The sequence below is a fragment of the Oncorhynchus kisutch genome, linkage group LG21 (assembly GCF_002021735.2).
Source record: "Oncorhynchus kisutch isolate 150728-3 linkage group LG21, Okis_V2, whole genome shotgun sequence".
Taxonomy (NCBI): Eukaryota; Metazoa; Chordata; class Actinopteri; order Salmoniformes; family Salmonidae; genus Oncorhynchus; species Oncorhynchus kisutch.
The window spans coordinates 27,611,493-27,632,156 of NC_034194.2; the positions used below are offsets into that span (position 1 = coordinate 27,611,493).

General features: G+C 43.1%; 3 protein-coding genes and 1 non-coding gene across 6 annotated transcripts in view; 3 read left to right on the plus strand and 1 right to left on the minus strand.

The window, feature by feature from the left end:
- LOC109866231 (pleckstrin homology domain-containing family G member 1) overlaps positions 1-5,210 on the plus strand; it is a 141,334-nt gene extending 136,124 nt beyond the window's left edge. For all 3 annotated transcript variants that reach the window (XM_031800481.1, XM_031800483.1, XM_031800482.1), the window contains exon 17: positions 1,704-5,210. In XM_031800481.1, coding sequence (XP_031656341.1) covers positions 1,704-2,734 — 1,031 coding nt within the window. In that variant the 3' untranslated portion in view covers positions 2,735-5,210. The remainder of the gene's footprint in view (positions 1-1,703) is intronic.
- Positions 5,211-6,437: 1,227 nt separating this feature from the next.
- Positions 6,438-14,828, plus strand: tcp1 (t-complex 1). Its single transcript, XM_020454915.2, has 12 exons — positions 6,438-6,804; positions 7,542-7,627; positions 7,735-7,863; positions 8,248-8,345; positions 9,537-9,647; positions 11,355-11,536; positions 12,081-12,207; positions 12,540-12,715; positions 12,893-13,016; positions 13,186-13,378; positions 13,607-13,770; positions 14,390-14,828. The coding sequence occupies exons 1-12, from the start codon at positions 6,732-6,734 to the stop codon at positions 14,601-14,603; spliced, it is 1,677 nt and encodes a 558-aa protein (XP_020310504.1). The 5' UTR covers positions 6,438-6,731; the 3' UTR covers positions 14,604-14,828.
- LOC116356263 (small nucleolar RNA SNORA29) lies at positions 7,241-7,381 on the plus strand. Its single transcript, XR_004204748.1, has one exon. It is a non-coding gene; the product is annotated as a small nucleolar RNA SNORA29 (small nucleolar RNA).
- Positions 14,829-14,898: 70 nt separating the features above from the next.
- acat2 (acetyl-CoA acetyltransferase 2) lies at positions 14,899-20,278 on the minus strand. The gene is made up of 9 exons (XM_020454916.2): positions 19,954-20,278; positions 19,136-19,270; positions 17,635-17,816; positions 17,350-17,467; positions 16,643-16,786; positions 16,303-16,425; positions 15,911-16,065; positions 15,700-15,810; positions 14,899-15,615 (listed from the first exon to the last, which is right to left on the minus strand). The coding sequence occupies exons 1-9, from the start codon at positions 20,000-20,002 to the stop codon at positions 15,445-15,447; spliced, it is 1,188 nt and encodes a 395-aa protein (XP_020310505.1). The 5' UTR covers positions 20,003-20,278; the 3' UTR covers positions 14,899-15,444.
- Between the last annotated feature and the right edge of the window lie 386 nt (positions 20,279-20,664).

Here is a 20,664-nt window from a genome sequence, read left to right on the forward strand (position 1 = left end):
AGCTGTGAGAAGGAGGGTTTATTCTCCAGGTCTTTAACAGTTTTCCAGAACTTCTTGGGGTTAGACCCACAGAGAGAGAACTGCTCCTTAAAGTAACTAACCTTGGCCTTGCGGATAGCCTGAGTGCACTTATTCCTCATTTGCCTGAACGAGAGCCCATCAGCCTGAGTACGTGTGTGCCGAGCCTTTCTCCAAAGGGAATTCTTCAGATGGAGTAACTCTGCAAGATCATGTTTTTAATTCAAATTTTTTTTTTATGGGGCGTGTTTGTTAACGCCATTGAAAATATCAAAAAAGAAGGTCCAAGCGTCTTCAAGCTAGCTAGCAACAGTAGATGGGCCAGGGTGTACATGCACATTTCCAGATATCATCAGCAGTAGTATAATCAGGGCACAGCCAAGAACAGGGGGAGCTCTGCAGTGATTTATGACATTTGAATGTGCATTCGATGGCAACAAGATCATATTGTATAGCAATTTCATCAGTTAACATGAATACAAAGTGGTTAGAATAGGATGGGAGGCCAAGAGTCTGTGTAATCAATAGAGAGTCAGAGTACCGAGTGTGGGAACAAACATAGTCTGTCCCACGGTTGGGTAAACAAGCAAGTTCATAGTCAACAAAGCATGCAGGAGTCATAAGGCAAATGGCATAAAGCTAGCCATTGTAAGTTCAGAGTCACTCACCCCAACAGTGCGTGTGTGCTGGAGGCGAGCGAAAGCTCGGGAGAGAGTGGGTAGTGTGGCGAGGGTACCTGTACCAGACTGGGAGACGGGCCAGGGCAGACGGTGAACAGATCGCCAGGTGGAATCTAAGCAGCAGTGCAGCAGGAGTAGGTGTCACACCCACTTTGGATAAGCTTTTTTCTGGAGGCAGATTCCTTGTAGAAAATGCCAGGGGATGGTCTCTGAACAGCGGGAGAGGGATTCAAAGGCCTCTGGATTTGGGTGGGGTAGGCTGTGAGACTCTCCTGCTATGGCTTTGGCCAAGGCATTGACACCTTTCACTTCACACCACAGTGATAATTGAAGTTGTATCTGTTCTGTCCTAGCAAGCTTGGTAGCTTATGGACTGCCCTCTTCATTTCCTTCCAATGGTCCTGGTGCCCTTGTTAAGGTCTACAGAATGAAGAACTTTAGTACCAGGACATTTTAACCAAAAACCCAGTTGCCTCTGCCAGGAAGCTGACACATCAAAGGCCACAAGTGGATCTTCCAGCAAGACAAATAACCCCAAATACTAATCAAAATCCACAAAGAAATGGTTTATTGACCACAACATCAACATATTGCAATGGCCAACTCAGTCTCTGGACTTGAACCCAATTGAAAACCTGTGGTTTGAATTGAAGAGGCCAGATCTGGAAATATTCTGTATGGAGGAATAGTCTTAAGATCGTCCCCAATGTGTTTTCCAATCTCATAAAATATTTTAGTAAAAGGCTCAGTGTTATTATCCTTGTAAGGAGAGGGTGCTAGAGTATTGAAAACAGGGGTGCCAATCATTTTTAGAATAGTTTTTATTACCTGTTTTTCTGAGCAATTGTATTAGTATAAAATAATGTATTTCCCAATTTTATACTGTATTTTTTGCTCATCTTTATCAAGGGTGCCAATAATGTTGGACCTGACTGTGTTTGTTTGGTTAATAAAAGGACTAAACATGAATTCTGTGTATTTTATTTATATTTCTTTCTCTCTCAGGTGCGAGGATAGCCGAGTACTCCCAGCTGTATGACCAGGTGATGTTTAAAGACCTTCCAGGTCAGGGCTCCAGCAGCCCGGGTCCTCCTGGTTCGCACCATTCCCACGTAGGGCTGGCCTCCTCCCCATCCCTGCCTGAGACCTGCTCCTCCCTGGGTCTAGGGCTGGAGGATGACTGGCTCCTCTCCACCTACAGCAACGGGGAGCTGGCCAGCTTTGTGTCAGGGATACGGTCCTCCGCCCCCCAGTGCAGGCTCACAGCAGCCTGTTCCGTCCCCACCCTAAAGATCCTACCTCCCTCCCCAGAGACCTCACCCACCCAGCGGTGGAGCTCTTGTGTCTCTGCCCCCAGTGAGAAGGAGGAGCATGTGTACAGTTCTATTAAACGACACACCTCCTTTAACTCCGCCTCCTCTTCCTCGTCCTCCTCTAAACCACCTACCAGCCGCTGCCAGTCTATCTGCTCATTGGGTGACCGGCAGCAGGAGAAGGAGAATGACCTTACCGGGTCCAACCGTGGCCCGGCTGTGGTCCAGAGTTCCTCAGAGAGACTCCATGGTCCCAGTAGTCTGGGCCGGGCCGGTCGGCAGAGCAGCCTCCCGGAGCGGTCCAGTTGCGGTCACGGTCACTCTGACCTCACCCTGCAAGATGGTCAGCAGGTGGTGGTCCTGAACCGTGCCTCCGCGCTGAGCATGCTCACAGCCACCCAGAACTACCTGGCCAACTTTAAGGACAATGGAGACGACGATGATGACGATTACGTGGAGATCCGCTCTGAGGATGAGAGCGAGCGGGATCACGACTGCTCCGGGCAGCGTAACAACGGTGGTGGTGGTGGTGGTGGCTCCAGAGGGCCAGCCCAGACCCAGAGTCTGCCCTGCACCCCGTCGAGGTCCTCCTGTGGGCTGACGGACCGGGAGCGTCTACAGGAGTACCTCTGGGCGGAGCAGCCGGCACAGCAGAACCAGCCCAACATCGTTCAGTCACTCAGAGAGAAGTTCCAATGCCTCAGCTCCAGTAGCTTTGCCTGAGTTGCCATGACCACCCATAACACACCACCATATGAACATACTAGTAGATGTAGTTTAAGCAGGTCTGTAGCTTTGCCTGTCTCATGACAACAAATAACACTAAACGGCTGGAGGTTTGTTAACAGGGAATGACACACTAAATGGTCAATTCAACACACTACTGTACGCACAACACTACACACCACACAGGTCTTTAGCTTTGCCAGAGTCTTCAGGACAAAAAAGTACCAATATGCATTTTTGCCTGATTCACCGGTACAATGTCACACGCAACATGCAATACTGCAGCTTTGCCAAAGTCACATGGGCAAATTTCAACATATCACAAAACAACATGCCAAATACTGCACTTGAGTAGTCATGGCAACATACATGTACAGGAACATATTAGTACTACAGAGGCACACCACCGCCACAGCACTTTTTACAGTCTTCCATGTCAAGCAGATTGACTTCCGTATCTATTTTAGATAAGTTGAAAAATAACTATGAAATGGTCAAAGTTATCATTTTAGCAAACTGGATGATATTGCTGAGTACAACAGTGTAGCTAGGGGCTCAGAGTGTATGGGCTTAACAATTTAAAGGGAAGCATACAGACCCATCTTTTAGAGATGTTGGAAATTAGTATTCCATGTACTGTACAGATATTTCTGCTAATTTCAGTTATAGTAGTAATAGTAAGAAATAGATAACTATCCATTAATTCTAACCGTTCCCCCTTCAACAAAAATACTGACATCCCAAAAATGTAATTTGGTACACTGTTGCAGTCTGCTAGCATCTCTTGATGAGGAAATGGCACTGGCTGAATTTGAGTTATGTTGCTGTAATTTGCTCTTTTGAACACCATGCCATTTTAGTTAACAACCATCTAATCAAGGTTTTCAACTTTTGTTTGAGTTACTTTTTAAAGGTTGTTTTAGCGTATTTAACTTCCTATAGCTGAGCTTACCCCTTATCAGAGGGATGATCCTATGTGACTAGTTGTCAGTGGTACTGTTTTAACTGTGCATAATGCAGTGTCAACCAATTAAACACAATCTGTGCAAGCAGCTTAATGAATTTGCAATTAGCTCAGGATTATAGGCTAGATATGGACAGTTTATCAGCAATAATATAAAGAGGATCCACGTGCCTTTTTAAACATGGAGCCTCCACACATAGTACCTTGCTGTTCATTAGGTTGAGTATATTTTACATTGGGCTGTGGTGATGTAAAGCAGTAGATAGCCTATACCAGTCTTAATATAATGATTGGGTTTTCTCAACCTGCTCAAACGGCTTGGTCATGACTAGGGGATCACGCTTTAAACAGAAAAATCTTAAAATCAAGAGAAAAGTGTGCTGATATTCAATAAGCAGCCGCGATAGGAGTTATCTATTTATTTTGAATCTGTGCGTCTGAAAATGGTAATAAGTATATTTTAGTCTTCTACTACGTAGGTTGAGTGGCATATTGCATCTTAATAGGAAGAACCTAAAATGTTATTTTATCTTATTCATTTTAAAACGTCTAAGAGGGACCATGGAGGAGAGCGTTGAATGAGTGCAGTATTGTGTTTTGATGTACATTTCTCTTCAACCTCACAGAATTTCGGGTCAGATTTTTTGTTTACTTCATGGGACACCCCTCACCTTCACACTACTGATCAGCACCCCACCCTTCCCACTCCCTTTCTAAACACGTTATGCCTGAATATCATCCTGATTCATTCAAATATTCACAATAATGTCATGTTAGGGTAGATTGTCACATACATTGAGTTTACTTTTTGTTTTAACTCGGACATCACTGAACAGTTTCAGTAGTGAGGATCCACACTTATTGAGAATTTGTTTCATGTTTGATCTCATCAATGTCTCCAAATTACAATGTCTTATTTATTTACAACAACAAAAAACTATTCTTGACCCCCACACATCGCTATTATGAACCATCACAGCCAGTTTGTAAATTAGAATAATAACTTTGTTGGCTTCTTGATGAATTTCGGGACACTTTGGATAAAATTTGGTTCATTTGTTTACTGTGAATGTTACAAAAAATGTAGTTTTGTTTTACGCACTGTTTGATTATATTTTCCTTATCAAAATAATAAATGGAAAGTTGGAATGCACAATATCATGTAAATGTATCCAAAACAACTTAAAAATATGAAGTATGTTTCTTTTATTCATTGTATATTTGTTTCTCGTGTTTCACTGGTGGGGATTGTCAACCTTCATTGAAATTGAATTGACTCTTGCACTTTTTTTTTTTTTTGTATTAATTATTTTTTTTACATTTGATTTGTAAACACTTTGTAAAGATGTACATTTTAGGAGAGTTATTCTTGTATGCCATAGGTTTGCTATATGATGATTTAATGTTTAAGTTAAGTGTACTGTAATTTTTTTAAACTGCTAGTTGGCATTGCTCGATAAAACAAATGTATTTGAGGTCATAAATAAAAGACAAAGTGGGTTTCTGTGACTTGTTGAACAATTATTCATTGATCAAATACACTTGTGAGCTACCCATGATGGATAATATAAATTCATACACAAGGTTGCATGAGAGCTATTCAGAGCATCAACTGACCAATGATAGACATTATTTTAGCACAAAGACATCCATATAGGTTTTTAACAATGAGTATCCATCAGGATATTTTAAAGTGACCATAATGCACTCAGGACGCCCCCGACAGAGAGAGGGCCGTAGTAGGGTGCTTCCATAGCGGGCATTAATATTAGAATGACCGATAAATGCATTTACAACCATATTTTAATTTTTGGGTTACCAGATGCACAACAATGAGTATCCATCAGGATATTTTAAACAGTCCATAAAGCACTCAATGACGGCCCCCATTGATAGAGGGCCGTAGTAGGGTGCTTCCATAGCGGGCATGGAAGGCCTAAGCAATACAGTAAGTAAGACAAGTCAGTAATCAAAGACTACTGTTAGCTGTGAGAACTACAGATTGTATACAAATTACAGCTGGTTATGTTGTGCCTCATGAGGGTTTTAGGATGAGTTCAAAGTGGATGACCCACCCCCCTGCAGAATCAACTGATATAGAAAACTTACTGGTGACTTGCTGTACTTGTTTTTGGTATGGAAAATGCTTGAGACTACAAGCAAGTGCTATAACACCTGCCAAAGTGATCTGCTACATTTTTTCTAATTTAACCTTTATTTAACTAGGCAAGTCAGTTAAGAACAAATTCTTATTTACAATGACGGCCTACCTACCTCAGCCAAAACCGGACCACGCTGGGCCAATTGTGCGCCGCCCTATGGGACTCCCAATCACGGCTAGATGTGATACAGCCTCGATTTGAACCAGGGACTGTAGTGACACCTCTTGCACTGAGATGCATTGCCTTAGAACGCTGTGCCACTTGAGAACATAAGACTGTCATTACTTCTAGTTAAATAAAGGTTCAATAAAACAGTCTAGGCTACTGATTACAAATCAAATGAATCACTATTATTTAACAATAACAATTGCACAGCCATCGCCACCAACACTATGAAGTGTCCTGTGAAGAACTTGGCCAAATGGACAGTTGAACAAGCTCTCCCTCAGTCTTTACAATAGGATTTGACAGTTCTCTGTTGTCCTACAAATTGATACCCATCTGTGGCATCGGTGGTCCAAAGTGAGTGTCATATGCACAGCCAACCAGTAGAGGGCAGCCGCCGACCATGAGCAAGACAGCCACAAAAGGGAACACGGAACTTTGAATGCTGGGAAATGTATTTCATCATATAGCAGTTGAATAAAAAGTGATAAATGTGTATCGCTATATGCAGTCTTACGCATACATTGGTTTCGTAATGAAAATTATTTTTGTCCGACGCCATTATTGTTTTAAAGTTTAATCTTCTGGAATGTTCTCGTCTATTCTCGGTTCTTAATCTTTACCCAGAAGCCCTGGTTCCCCACCGGTTTACCCATAGTTCATTACTTCGTTTCCTTTCTTCTGTCTCTTTAGCTTGTCCAAGATGTCGTTAATGGATGGAGCCTTAAACGTGTTCGGCACGAGAACGACCGGCGAGTCCGTTCGTTCTCAAAATGGTGAGCTATGTTGTTATCTCTTGGTTCGCAGTTTATGCCATTTGTGTTTTAATCGGTGTCTACGGGAGAGCCGCGGACGGAGTTCAATGGTTAGCTAACTAGCACTCCGCAGCACGTGCGGGAAAAAAAATATGCGTCGTTTCGCCTCCCTTTTCCTAAATTTGCAAGATATAATGTTAATCAACTAGCTACCTAAGCATATTGTGTTGCCCACATTAGTATAAAAAGCTGTATAATAAATCAATATTAGCTACATTATCTAACAGTATATTATAGCTAATCCGTGCTAGTTAGGCTTGCTAAGTTGCTACATTAGCTAGCTAACGTTGGCTTACTAATACGCATATGTCATTGGCGTTAGCTGGTAGCGTTAGCGACTCCCTACCTATCCCTGTGCGCAACATGATTTTTTTCCCCCAAAAATAGTTCCTAGGCGTTTCCCATTTTTTAGTACCGTTCATTCATCCATCCCAGAATGAACGGCTATGCTAATGGGGGAGAGAGAACACTGTCATTGTCTTGACGGAGCGGCTGGCTTCGTCCACCCCTCCTAATAGAACTGACAGAACAATTTAAATCATTTTGAACAGTTTCGGAATTGTGCTATTGTTTCTAGATTGGTGAACTTAATTGTTGGTAGTTATTTGTAATAGTTAGCTAGCTAATACAGCTAGTGTAATGTTACTTTTTGTGGCAAGGGAATCAGCTTTGATTGTTTGCCCACGTTTCTTCTGCAGTCATGGCCGCATCATCCATTGCCAACATCGTCAAGAGTTCCCTTGGCCCGGTCGGGCTGGACAAGATGTTGGTGGATGACATCGGGGTAAATACTTGTGGCCAATTATAGTCACCGCCATCAGTCTCATTGGATATGGCTTGTATACCATTCAGATTGACGGAAGAAGTTCTTACAAATGCTCTAATGTTTAGGACGTGACTATCACCAACGATGGGGCTACCATCTTGAAGCTGCTGGAGGTGGAGCACCCAGCAGCCAAGGTGCTGTGTGAACTGGCTGAGCTGCAAGACAAGGAGGTTGGGGATGGGACAACTTCAGTGGTGAGTACTTCAACAGCTGCTCAGAACAAAGGTCAAGGGAAAGGTTGTCTGATATATTCCTACCCGAAAGAGTCTTTTAAAATGTTAGATTTCAATTTGATCAGGTAAACATAATTTGGTGGAGGTTGGCCTGAACCTGCCTAGTCACACTCATGGTTCAAATGGCCTGCTTCCTGTTTTTAGTACCGCTCATCTGCCTCTACAGATGTTCGGCTATGCTAACGGGATAGAGAGACTGTCCGTCATTGTCTGAAGGGGTTGGACGGCCTCCATTCCGCCACCTCTATATGAAATAACGGCACATTTATTTATATAAATAAATGATCATCTTATTCATTAAATAATATTCCCTGGCTTATTCATATTCTTTCCTTTGTTTTAAAGGTGATCATTGCAGCAGAGCTGCTGAAGAGCGCAGATGAACTGGTGAAGCAGAAGATCCATCCAACTTCAGTCATCAGTGGATACCGCCTGGCCTGCAAGTAAGAATCTTGCCACAGTCTATCCAATTTTCACAACCATTGTTTTGCATATTATCAGCCTTTTGAGATCCTTTTCCCCTCCACTCCTGGTTCATTACTTTGTTTACAAGGACCGGGTTGTTTGACTTTGTTGCCTGTTAACTGTCTCCAGAATGAATGTGTCAACCAAAGCATAAATTAACTCTAGTGGTTGTTTGGAATGAGTCACCTCTGGTTTCTTTCAATAACACACAACTGTAGCTAGCAATTGTAGCACTAATGTGTAAACAAATTGGGTGTTGACGAGAGCGATGTTTCTGTGGATAGTGGAAGAGCATTTGTTGCTATTGACAGATCTGTTTTGATTCTAATCTTCTGAAAGTTCTCCACTACAAGACTGAACTGTGAAATTCCTGGTTCTGTAAACAGAGCTCTTAATTTAAGGATCGGGCCCTTTAAATTATTATTTTTTAAATCTGCCAAAGAAGACACTCATCTAACTGCCTGTAGCTCAGGACCTGAAGCAAGAATATGCATATTCTTGATACCATTTGAAATGGAACACTGTGAAGTTTGTGGAAACGTGAAATGAGTATAGGAGAATATAACACATCTGGTAAAAGATAAAACAAAGAGAGAGAGAACATGAGATCATATTATTTTTTCTTCATCATTGAAATGGAAGAGCAAGGCCATAATATCACTTAGGAGTCTATGTGCAGTTTAGAATTTGGCCACTAGATGGCATCAGTTTTAGACTGATCCAATGAACCATTGCATTATACTGTTCAAAATGTTGAATCACATACGGGGTTCAAACTGTAGAACCCAGTTCCTACATTTGAATATAAAAATGGATTTTATCAAACAAAATGTAGCATAGTTTTGATCTATGGGACCCTCAGGATGACAATGTAAGTACATTATATACCCTTCAAGGGTGAATGTATCAAACCAGGTGACGTGATAGTTTTTTGTTTTTGTGCACTCTCCTCAAACAACATACATTTTTTTCGCTGTAATAGCTACTGTAATTTTGACAGTGCATTTAGATTAACAAGAATGAAGCTTTCTGCCCTCATAAGACATGTCTATGTCCTGGGAAATGTTCTTGTTACTTACGTCATGCTAATCACATTAGCGCACGTTAGCTGCCTAGCACTACGGACACACCGCTCCCGTAGAGGTTAAAATATCTTTCATTCCCACCAGGGAGGCAGTACGCTACATCAATGAGAACCTGACCATTGCAACAGATGACCTGGGAAGGGAGTGTCTGGTCAACGCAGCGAAGACCTCCATGTCCTCCAAGATCATCGGAGTGTATCCTTTCTTCCTGCTCACTGACTAACCTGAAACCTCCCCTTCCCATACACAGTACCAGTCAAAAGTTTGGACACCTATTCATTCAATGTTTTTTTTTATTTATTTTTTTACTATTCTACATTGTAGAATAAAATTGAAGACATCCGAACTATGAAATAACACATGGAATCATATAGTACGAGAGCATGAAATGCTTTTTTATCAGTCATGAAAATAAGTGCAGGAAACATGTTGGTTTACTGTCATGATACCACATTTTTGACTTCGATACCAGGTTTAGTATCACTATTTGATCCCAAAATGATACCACCATATTTTTTTTTTTGTATTAACTATTCACAGAATGGCACTTGATCCAGACAGATCAACTCAGCTATTGCTTTGTTCAGTCATTGGTTGTCTTGAGTTCGATATCATTACAGTTGAATTGTTTTTTCACTTTTTAGGCAGCCATGTGTGCATTAACACCTAAAACAACGGTGATGTATTTGAATGGTAAATCTCTTGATAAACTGGGTAAATCAACCCTATTCACAATACAGGTGAATACATATTATTCAATCGGGGTGTGTATGCTTTGAGTAATTGAGCTTGTTTTAGTTGATTTCATGTGGCTACAGATGATAAACAATCCCTTCCATTCAGGACTTTATTGGGAATGGCTAAGAACCTTTAAAGATGCAATGTCTAATGAAAGTGTGTGCTGTCTCTAAGAAATGTGACTTCATTCATGAGGCAGAATTTGGCTATGGAATCTAGTGGAAACCAGACGATGTGAATGGGTTTTAGTGGCGAGGGAGACTACGTGAATTGATAACATTTTTGGTGACAGTCTGCTTTTAAATCAGCATTTATTTTTGCGTTAGTTAGCATATCAGAAAGTACCAGGGTAGGGAATTGATGTTTGCTTCAGCTGTAAGCTGGCAAGGAAATTTGGCCTACAATTAATGCTGGAAGCTACCCGTATCAAGTCTATTCACAATGTGTTTTGTTGTGTGTTATCCCCAATTACAGTTTCTGTGATGACAAGCAAGTGTAGAGAATAATTTTATTATCTAAACTGCTGTGAAATTTATTTTTCATAACCAATAATATTGTTTGAAGCTGGTATGCAAAAACTAAACTTAAGAGCGGGAAGCTTAGAAATGGCCCACATGGAAGAGATCTACCGCTTTTTGGACTTGCTTTCAATGAGAGTGACAGATTTATAACTCGCGTTTCTATGCATTTGGTCAGGTTACCTGAAAAGTTACATATTGTAGTTTTCAAAGATGATGAGCAAGCTATAGGATTGTTTTTTTTTAACCGTTTGGCGCAGGTACAGCCGACTAACGCTCTAGCAGCAACAAACATCATTTGTAAAAAATAAAAATAAAAATAAAAAACTGGCTGGACGTAACTTATTATTTTTTTCTAATAATGAAATGGTGTCTTGAGCGTCACGTCCTGGTAGCTTTGTTAGAGTTTCAGGCAGACTAGATGCCTAGGCATTGCATCAACCAATGGTTGCATGCCATTTCATCAACTGTGTAGTCATGCATCAGATTGCTATATATGTGGTTAGCTGATATGTTAGCCTATCCAGGGTTTGTCGGATCTGGCATGCATCTGCAATGTAGTTCGGCAGGAACTACCATTGAAAGCTGTGAAATCCTACTTCCATCCTATAGAAAAGCTTGAATCCTTGACCGGTGACCGCCTCAGTGATGCAGACTTCTTTGCCAACATGGTGGTGGACGCTACTCTGGCAGTGAAGTTTGTGGATCAGAAGGGTGTGGCGAGGTACCCCATCAACTCTGTTAACGTGCTCAAAGCCCACGGACGCAGCCAGAAGGAGAGCTATCTTGTCAATGGATACGCACTCAATTGCACTGTAGGGTCTCAAGGTACATGTGTAAAACATTGTTGATGGTGACTGCGCCAGTTCCGTAGCAGTACAACCATGAAATGACCGTCTGATGCAATTGACAGACTCCCATTTAAATTTGCTGCTATGTTTGTTCTTGTTGCGTACGCAGTGATACGCGTGGGAGACAGAAAGCTGGCTTTGAAAAGTAATGGTTGCGGTGCTTCTTGTATGAGCCGTGGCACTATTTTTCTGGCCACACATGTCACCATGACTAGATTTGCTTGTTAGGCAGATCTATATGATAAAGATTTCATGTTAATGAATTTTTATTGTATAGGTTAATCCTGGCTTGGGACAGTAGTAGGCTAATATTACAGATAGAAATGTCATGAATAGAGCAGCTGACATGATTCCTCATTCTCTGTCAGGCAGGTTTGCTCTATGTAAAATAGATTTCCATCTGTACATTTAACATTCCCTGATCAGCAAGGGGAATCAGTAATTGTGTGGGGTTAGGTTTATCTTGACCAGGGTTAAGATTCTGTTCAATGGTGTGATGACTGGGTCTGGTCCCCCTGTAGGCATGGTGAAGCGTTTGACCAACGCCAAGGTGGCGTGTCTGGACTTCAGCCTGCAGAAGACCAAGATGAAGATGGGAGTCCAGGTCCTCATCAATGACCCAGAGAAACTAGACCAGATCAGACAGAGGTACGTTGGACATGTCAAACAGAGGCTATTTGTACGAGACCTACTGTTTTAAATCAAGCCTTGCCACAAGCATGACAACGTAAGACTATTCCCATTTAAATTTGCTGCTATACTTGTTCAGTGGTGTTAGCAGTGATACGCGTGGGAGAAATAATTCTGCCCCAGAGTTCAGGCTGCAGCTCTTCCCTGAGCTGTAATACGACTACTTTGGGCTGGACAACAGTTATTTTCTAAAGACAGGGTGATTTGTTCATGTCATGGCTTGTTGAGAGACATACACAGGGTTTGTACAAGAGACACACAATGTCTTCATGTTGATTTTGCTGTTCCAGGGAGTCTGACATCACCAAAGAGAGGATTCAGAAGATTCTGGCGTCTGGTGCTAACGTCATCCTGACAACTGGGGGCATCGATGACATGTGCCTCAAGTACTTTGTGGACGTGGGAGCCATGGCTATCAGGAGGGTCCTCAAGCGGGACCTCAAACGCATTGCCAAGGCAACGGGAGGTAAGCTACAGGTTTTTTTAACCTTTTGATAAATGTCATAACCGTTCAGGTCAACGTTCTGAAACTGTTTTCTCTTTTTCAGTGAGTGATTGAAACTATTTTCTGAAAGCAACCATGTTTGTTTCCAGTTAGCTTGTTACCCAGAATTGAGTAGGTTTTTTTCTGTTTGTCCCTCAGCCACCATCTGCCCATCCCTGTCTAACCTGGAGGGAGAAGAGACGTTTGAGACAGCCATGTTGGGCCACTGTGAGGAGGTGGTGCAGGAGCGTGTGTGTGATGATGAGCTCATCCTGGTCAAAAAGTAAGAACAGGAACTGAAGTCTTATTCTCATCACAAATGTTTTGATAATGTACAACCTTCTTGCATATCTTTACCAATGTTTTGCTTTAGCACATTTATTTGTAACATTCTTTTCTCTCTATCCCCTGTTACTATTCACGTTTCCTTTTCTCCTCCGTTCTTCTCTTAGTACCAAGGCCCGTACCTGTGCCTCCATCATCCTGCGTGGGGCCAATGACTTCATGTGTGACGAGATGGAGCGGTCCCTGCATGATGCTCTGTGTGTGGTTAAGAGGGTGCTGGAGTCCAAGTCTGTTGTACCAGGAGGTGGTGCTGTGGAGGCAGCCCTGTCCATCTACCTGGAGAACTATGCCACTAGTATGGTAAAGAAATACACCTGGGAATCACTGCTTCTTTATCTCTGTCCTGATTGTCTAGATGGGATCAGAGGTATTGTTGCTTTTGAAACCCATCAAGTTTCATGGGTTTTCCCATATGGAAACAATACATTTTGTTTTCCATTTTTTTAAACCGAATTAAAGATGTGAAGTGTCCTAAATGATTGGGGGGGATATTGTTTTGTGATCTGTGAATGTCTTGTCCATTCCCAGGGTTCTCGTGAGCAGCTGGCCATAGCAGAGTTTGCCCGTTCCCTCCTGGTCATTCCCAAGACCCTGGCTGTGAACGCTGCTCAGGACTCCACTGACCTGGTCGCCAAGCTCCGAGCCTTCCACAACGAGGCCCAGGTCAACCCCGAACGCAAAAACCTCAAATGGTCAGTGTGCTACGTCACTAGATATGAATTTCAACATGCGTGTTTGTGTTGATGCCATTAAGTTAATGTTTTTTTTTTTTTTTTTAGATGCCATTGAGCTTGAGACCCGTTTGGTCAAGTTTTACTACAAGGATGCTTAACATTCCCATTTTAAATTTGCTGCTATACCTGATCAGTGGTGTATGCAGTGATACGCGTGGGAGAAAGCATGCTGGACCAGAGTGGAGACTGCAGTTTTCCCCTGAGCTGTAATGCCACTACTCTGGCCTGGACATTTTTAATGTCACAATGGTTTGCGTATTCTGCTTCGGTATCAGTTCATCACAGTTTAACATGTTGTGAACCCAATGAGCTTCAGTTGTAGAAGTGCCAGCAGTTTACAATGCAGTAGCTCTGCATCCCAGCTTTCAAACCCTGTTCCTGGAGAGCTACCCTCCTGAAGACTTTTGTTCCAACCCCAGTTGGAACTAGCCTGATTCAGATTATCAACCAGCTCATTATTAGTCTGGTGCACATAGATTAGGGTTGGTAGCTCTCCAGGAACGGAGTTGGAGAGTCCAGCTCTACATTGGTGAGGCTGTGACGTGTTTCTCATTTGAAGTTATCTTCTCCCCTAAAGGATTGGTCTGGACCTGGTGAATGGTAAACCCAGGGACAACAAGCAGGCTGGTGTGTACGAGCCCACCATGGTGAAGACCAAGAGCCTCAAGTTTGCCACAGAGGCCGCCATCACTATCCTCCGTATCGATGACCTCATCAAGTTGTTCCCAGACCAGAAGGAGGGTGGGCCTTCGTACCAGGACGCCGTTGCATCAGGACAGATGGACGGGTAGACATTCCTGTATCCTGTAACTGGTTCCAGTTCTGGAATCTGCCCTGGGTTTCTTAGATCCCAAATGTGGTTCTGGTCCGCTTGGCTTTGTCTCTGTATTTATACATACAAGCTCTTGGCTGTTCCGTCATAGGTTGTGCACTCTGCTTGTTCCCATGTGATAACCTGTTTAATCTGGGAAATGTAACTGATTCTGTTGGACACAAATAAACCCTGCTGGATTATTCTGGTCTGTATTATTATAAAACAAACATGTAGTTGTCAAATCAAACTACATCATTTTGAGAAAGCACAAGTTCAGTTCATCTATTCTGTATTGGAAAGTGGACAGGTAATAAACAGTACATTCATACCTACAACAGGATACTGCAAGTTTACGCCGTCTTTGGGCACTTGTATATTTAAGGAAGGCTGCTGTCTTAAACCACGTTCTACAGTTCATAGAGCATTAAGGTACATTGCTATCATTCCATGAGAGAACAGGGCCAATAGGAAGGCTGAATTCTCATCAGGTTGGGTGTGAACAAGTCCAGTCATGTAAACCTTTGTTTAGCAGTTGATAGTTATTTGCTGATGGAAAAAAGACTAGCATATGTTGCCCGATGACTAGGTTCACACAGGCAGAAAGAATTTAGCTTCTAAACCTTACGTTCCAATACATATGCTATGGAAAATGAAGGACCAGTATTGTATGGTCCACAATAGAGACCGTTGCTGCGTTCTTCACCTAATTACATTTTCAGCGAAGTGACAATTTATCGCTCTAATAACCACCACTCTAAACATTCCCTTTAAGACCAATAAGGTGATCCTGAATGCAGCATCGGTGTCCTTGTATTCAGTCACACCCTTTCTACACACATGGCAATGCCCATCCCTCCCCCAATGCAGAGAGAAGCCACACCCCTCTGACCCCCAGTCCTCTGGAGCGCGTGCAGTAGGGTCACCAGAACCCGGCAGCCAGACATGCCTATGGGGTGTCCCAGGGAGATGGCACCTCCAGTCACATTCACCTGTATAGGGGAGAGAGACCAAAGATGTGGAATTCAACTGTTTGCCCCAAACAATAGTGTTGAAATAATGGTTCATCAAGTTACCTTATCTGGGTTGAGTCCAAGCTCTTTCACTACAGCGATGGACTGGGCAGCGAACGCTTCATTTATCTCAAACAGGTCCACTTGATCCAGCTGCCAACCGGCCTTCGCAACCTGGTAAAGAATCAGTGCACATTCTTTCAAATGAAAAGGATTATACACTACAGTCATTCTAGAGTTATACACATCGGAATATTTGCTGATTGGTTCTCACCGCTTTCCTGATGGCTGGGATAGGCCCAGTTCCCATGATTGCCGGGTCAAGGCCGGCTTGAGCCCAGGAGGTGATTCTGGCCATTGGCTTGAGGCCTCGCTTCTGAGCTTCTGATTGGCTCATTAGAACAGTTGCTGCAGCTCCATCATTTATACCTGAGGGAATACATGGCAATTAATATAACACAAAATAAATTGTTTGGCGGTAAGAAACTGTGTATCCCACCTGAAATATGTCAAGGTCATGACCATGTAGAATCTAGATCACTGTGCCAGGAGAAACAGCAGACATAATGTAATTGGAATGGTCAACTGGTAACCTTCCAAAGGATAATTGAGTTGAGAGAGATCAGTGACATCACAGTGCGTCAAGGATGAGTGCCCCCTGCGTACCTGACGCGTTGCCGGGGGTGACGGTGCCGCTGCCGTCCTTTAGGAAGCAGGGCCTGAGTTTAGTCATGGCTTCCATGTTGCTGCCATGGCGAGGAAACTCATCTGCTTTCACCTCCACTGGGCCTGAGGAGAGCGGAATGTTACAATATAGTTCATGAAACATCTACATTCATAATAATCATTTAATTAAGCAGAGAAATAATAGGTGTTGGTCATCTAATTCACTTCTAAGGAATGGTGGTTAGCGATATAAGAACCATTGGGTCATGCACCCAGCCGTAAGTGATTTGAGCACACTTGAGGTCTCAGGGTTCATAAACCAGCACAACAAATTCCTTGCCTTTTCTGGACGGCACCATGACCGGAACAATCTCCTGATCGAAATGTCCTGCTTTCTGGGCAGCCTCGGTCCTGTTCTGGGATTGGGTGGCAAACTGGTCCTGAGCCTCGCGACTCACACCCCACTGCTTAGCCACATTCTCAGCTGCATCCAGAAAATGAAGACAACATTCCCTACTGGATTAAGACACCCCAATGTTCCTCCTTATTGAACTGAAAAATATGAGTTACATTGTATAAGATGAATAAAGTTCGTATTCAGTTAAGAGTCATTAACACAATGTTTAGCATATTTTATTTTCTGTAATACACCTGATTTCCAGTGTTCTGTTTGTGACACAGGTTGATGGTCACTAGACCATGAATTAAACTCATATCTGTTGATAGTGATTGACGCCAAACAGGAGGTACAAGGACCCGAGGACACCGATTCTGTGAAACACTGATTCTGTAGCAGCTGACAACATCAATGTGTTTTGACTTCCTACAAGCCTCTCGGGCTGGTGTTTAGGTAACACTTGGTGCCGGCTGATTAGAATATAAAGGGCCTGTCTCCAAAAGGCCAGCTAGACATTTTCTCTGCTTTGGTGCAACCAGATTGATATGTGATTAATATTATTAATATTATCAGCGACTGCTCTCCTTTTGTTTCACCTGGAATCTCCCATTACACATTGATATCAATAACTCTAACTCTGGTCCCCTGACCTGTGATGCCCATGTGGTAGCAGTGGAAAGCATCAGTCAGTCCATCAGCGATGATAGAATCCTGCATGGTGGTGTCGCCCATCTTTACTCCAGCCCGCATCTGCACTGTGTGGGGAGCCTGGGGGTCAAAGGGCAAAGAGTAATTGCCGATTAATGGGGACATTTGGTAGAATGGTATTGATTTCACCCCTTTCTCTCACTTACACCCCCCTTCCTCTCTCGCCTTCTCTCCATCATCTCTCATATCCCTCATCTCTCATATCCCTCCTTCTCCCTCCATCTTACCCGGCTCATGCTCTCCATGCCTCCAGCCACCACCACGGTTGACTCTCCAGTCTGGATTGACTGAACGCCCAGACACACTGCCTTCAGCCCAGATCCACACACCATCTGGCAGCTCCAGGCAGGCACTGGGTAGGGGATACCTGCCGCAACACTGGCCTGACGGGCTGGGTTCTGCCCATGACCTGGGGAGGAGAGGAGATTAGAGGAAATGATTGGCAGCATGAGAAGTGAATGATCGCAAGAGAGATATCAGAGGCTTAGAATGGCTAGTACACTAGTTCAGTGGTTCCCAACCAGGGGTACGAAACTCAGCAAAAAAAGAAACGTCATCTCACTGTCAACTGCATTTATTTTCAGCAAACTTAACATGTAAATATTTGTATGAACATAACATGATTCAACAACTGAGACATAAACTGAACAAGTTCCACAGATAGACTAACGTAAATTGAATAATGTGTCCCTGAACAAAGTGTGGGTCAAAATCAAAAGTAACAGTCAGTATCTGGTGTGGCCACCAGCTGCATTATGTACTGCAGTGCATCTCCTCCTCATGGACTGCACCAGATTTGCCAGTTCTTGCTGTGAGATGTTACCCCACTCTTCCACCAAGGCACCTGCAAGTTCCCTGACATTTCTGTGGGGAATGGCCCTAGCCCTCACCGTCCGATCCAACAGGTCCCAGACGTGCTCAATGGGATTGAGATCCGGGCTCTTCGTTGGCCATTGGCAGAACACTGACATTCCTGTCTTAGGCGTCTCACAGTACGGACATTGCAATTTATTGCCCAGGCCACATCTGCAGTCCTCATGCCTCCTTGCAGCACGCCTAAGGAACGTTCACGCAGATGAGCGGGACCCTGGGAATCTTTCTTTTGGTGTTTTTCAGAGTCAGTAGAAAGGCCTCTTTAGTGTCCTACGTTTTCATAACTGACATTAATTGCCTCCCGTCTGTAAGCTGTTAGTGTCTTAATGACCGTTCCACAGGTGCATGTTCATTCATTGGTTATGGCTCATTGAACAAGCATGGGAAACAGTGTTTAAACACTTTTCAATGAAGATCTGTGAAGTTATTTGGATTTTTACAAATTATGTCCTGAAAAAGGGAAGTTTCTTTTTTTGCTGAGTTTACAACCCCTGGGGGTACTCGACCCATCCACAGGGGGTAATTGAAGATGCGCATGAGGGGATACTTTAGGGGAACTCCGGGCAGTGCAAAAATCCATTGGTGGTACAGTAACCGAAAAAGGTTGGGAACCACTGCACTTAAATTTGTCATTTAGGAGACACTCTAATCCAGAGCAATTTACAGTAGTGAGAGCATACATTTTTGTACTTTATCATACTGGTCCCCTGTGGCAATCGAACCCACAACCCTGGTGTTGCAAGCACCATGCTCTACCAACTGAGCCACATGGAACTATTAACTAAGTAGCTAGCAGGTCAGCGCTGATAAACAGCTATAATAAACAGACTGGGTTCCGTTCCAGATGGTCTTTACCTGCTGTCAGAACGTGCCCCATGATGACCTCAGACACCGCCTCAGGCTTAAGGTTGGCTCTCTTCAGGACATCCTTGATCACCACAGAGCACAGATCTTGGAGGGGCACGGTTGACAGAGAACCATTGAAAGACCCTGTGAAACAGAAGAATAAAGTTGAGAAATAACCTTATATTCAGTATCCACAAAAAGAGCAGGCCATTGATTGCTTTATTACGGGTAGCTGGGTTTTGAGAAATGCACCATTAGTACTGATTCCATGGTGTGACAGCACTCTCCCACTGCATTACATCAGACAACAGGATAACATACACTATCATCAACAAATGTATTGATTGATTAAAGGTTGCAAAGACACCGTCCAACTAAAATACGCCCAACCCCATTCGGTTTGATCTCCAGCCTATCGCCAATACTGTAGCTGCGGGTCCATGGTACTATGACCAACAGCCAATCGCTGTTTCGAGAATCTGGGCAGAGGGTGAGGCAACCAATCAAGGTTCAGCATAAGCGAACCATTGAAAATCCTGGTCAGGAGGTAGCTCGCGACAATGAACGACATTAATGGTCTGTTCAATTCATAGGTTCAAAAACATTCAAACATGTTGTTGAACAAATAAGAACATTGTCAAAACCAGGACTGGAAAAATGTGCACGATCGTTCAAGGAACGTCAGCATCGCTACAAAACCAACCTCGTGTGATAAGGAAATGCAACAAATAAATATACATACAAGCAATTCTTATTGATACAGGTAGCCAGCTATGTTGAAAAATATTGCCTTAGTGTGGAATCAGACAGATTCAGAATGTATTTACCAATGGGGGTCCTTGCAGCAGAAACGATGACAACAGACTCAGTGTTCATATTGACAGCTAGCTGGTAATCCTTCAGATTTCACTGTGCTGCTCGGTCTCTTGTGTCTTCCGTGTTAGAGTGGCCGGCTTGCTATCTGTCTGAAACACTGAACTTGTAAATGGACTCAAGCATGTTGATTCATTTGAATGACAAAAGAGATCCTCCTTCGGCAACCAGCACGAAGATCCCTGGCAGTAGCAGGGACAGATATTTGACAAAAGCACCACCCAATGGCTAGGAGGACTTCAGACATGATTTTGGCAGCCACACAGGCAGTGAAGCAATGTCTGACTGTAGCTCAGTCTGTACACCATGCTGGCATCAATGGCGTACCACACACCCCCTGATGCCAGCATGGTGTAGACAGACATTGCTTTCCCCAGATAGCATATGCTCACATCATAAACCATGGAAAAACACAGAATTACAGGAAATTAGCTATAAAACTGCAACATTTTCTCTCAGCCTCATGGCAAAATGTGTAGAATAGCAGGAAATTTGTTTTAAAAATGCAAAAATCCCAGCCACATGGCAATTTTTTTAGAATAGCTAAAAAACTGCACATTTTTCTCTTTGCTCCATGACAAAATGGGTAGAATTGTAGGAAGTTAGCTGTAGCTTCTCTGCTTCCCTACAATACAGGAAATAGTGTACAAAACATTATGAACACC

Coding starts and splice junctions, on each gene's coding strand:
- tcp1 (XM_020454915.2), top strand. CDS start 6,732: ATGTCGTTAATGGATGGAGCCTTAAACGTGTTCGGCACGAGAACGACC. Junction 8,346..9,536: donor GGATACCGCCTGGCCTGCAA/GTAAGAATCTTG, acceptor CATTCCCACCAG/GGAGGCAGTACGCTACATCA. Junction 13,017..13,185: donor GAGCTCATCCTGGTCAAAAA/GTAAGAACAGGA, acceptor TTCTTCTCTTAG/TACCAAGGCCCGTACCTGTG.
- acat2 (XM_020454916.2), bottom strand. CDS start 20,002: ATGAACACTGAGTCTGTTGTCATCGTTTCTGCTGCAAGGACCCCCATT. Junction 17,817..19,135: donor GGGGCACGTTCTGACAGCAG/GTAAAGACCATC, acceptor TCTCCTCCCCAG/GTCATGGGCAGAACCCAGCC. Junction 16,066..16,302: donor CACCCCCGGCAACGCGTCAG/GTACGCAGGGGG, acceptor GTATTCCCTCAG/GTATAAATGATGGAGCTGCA.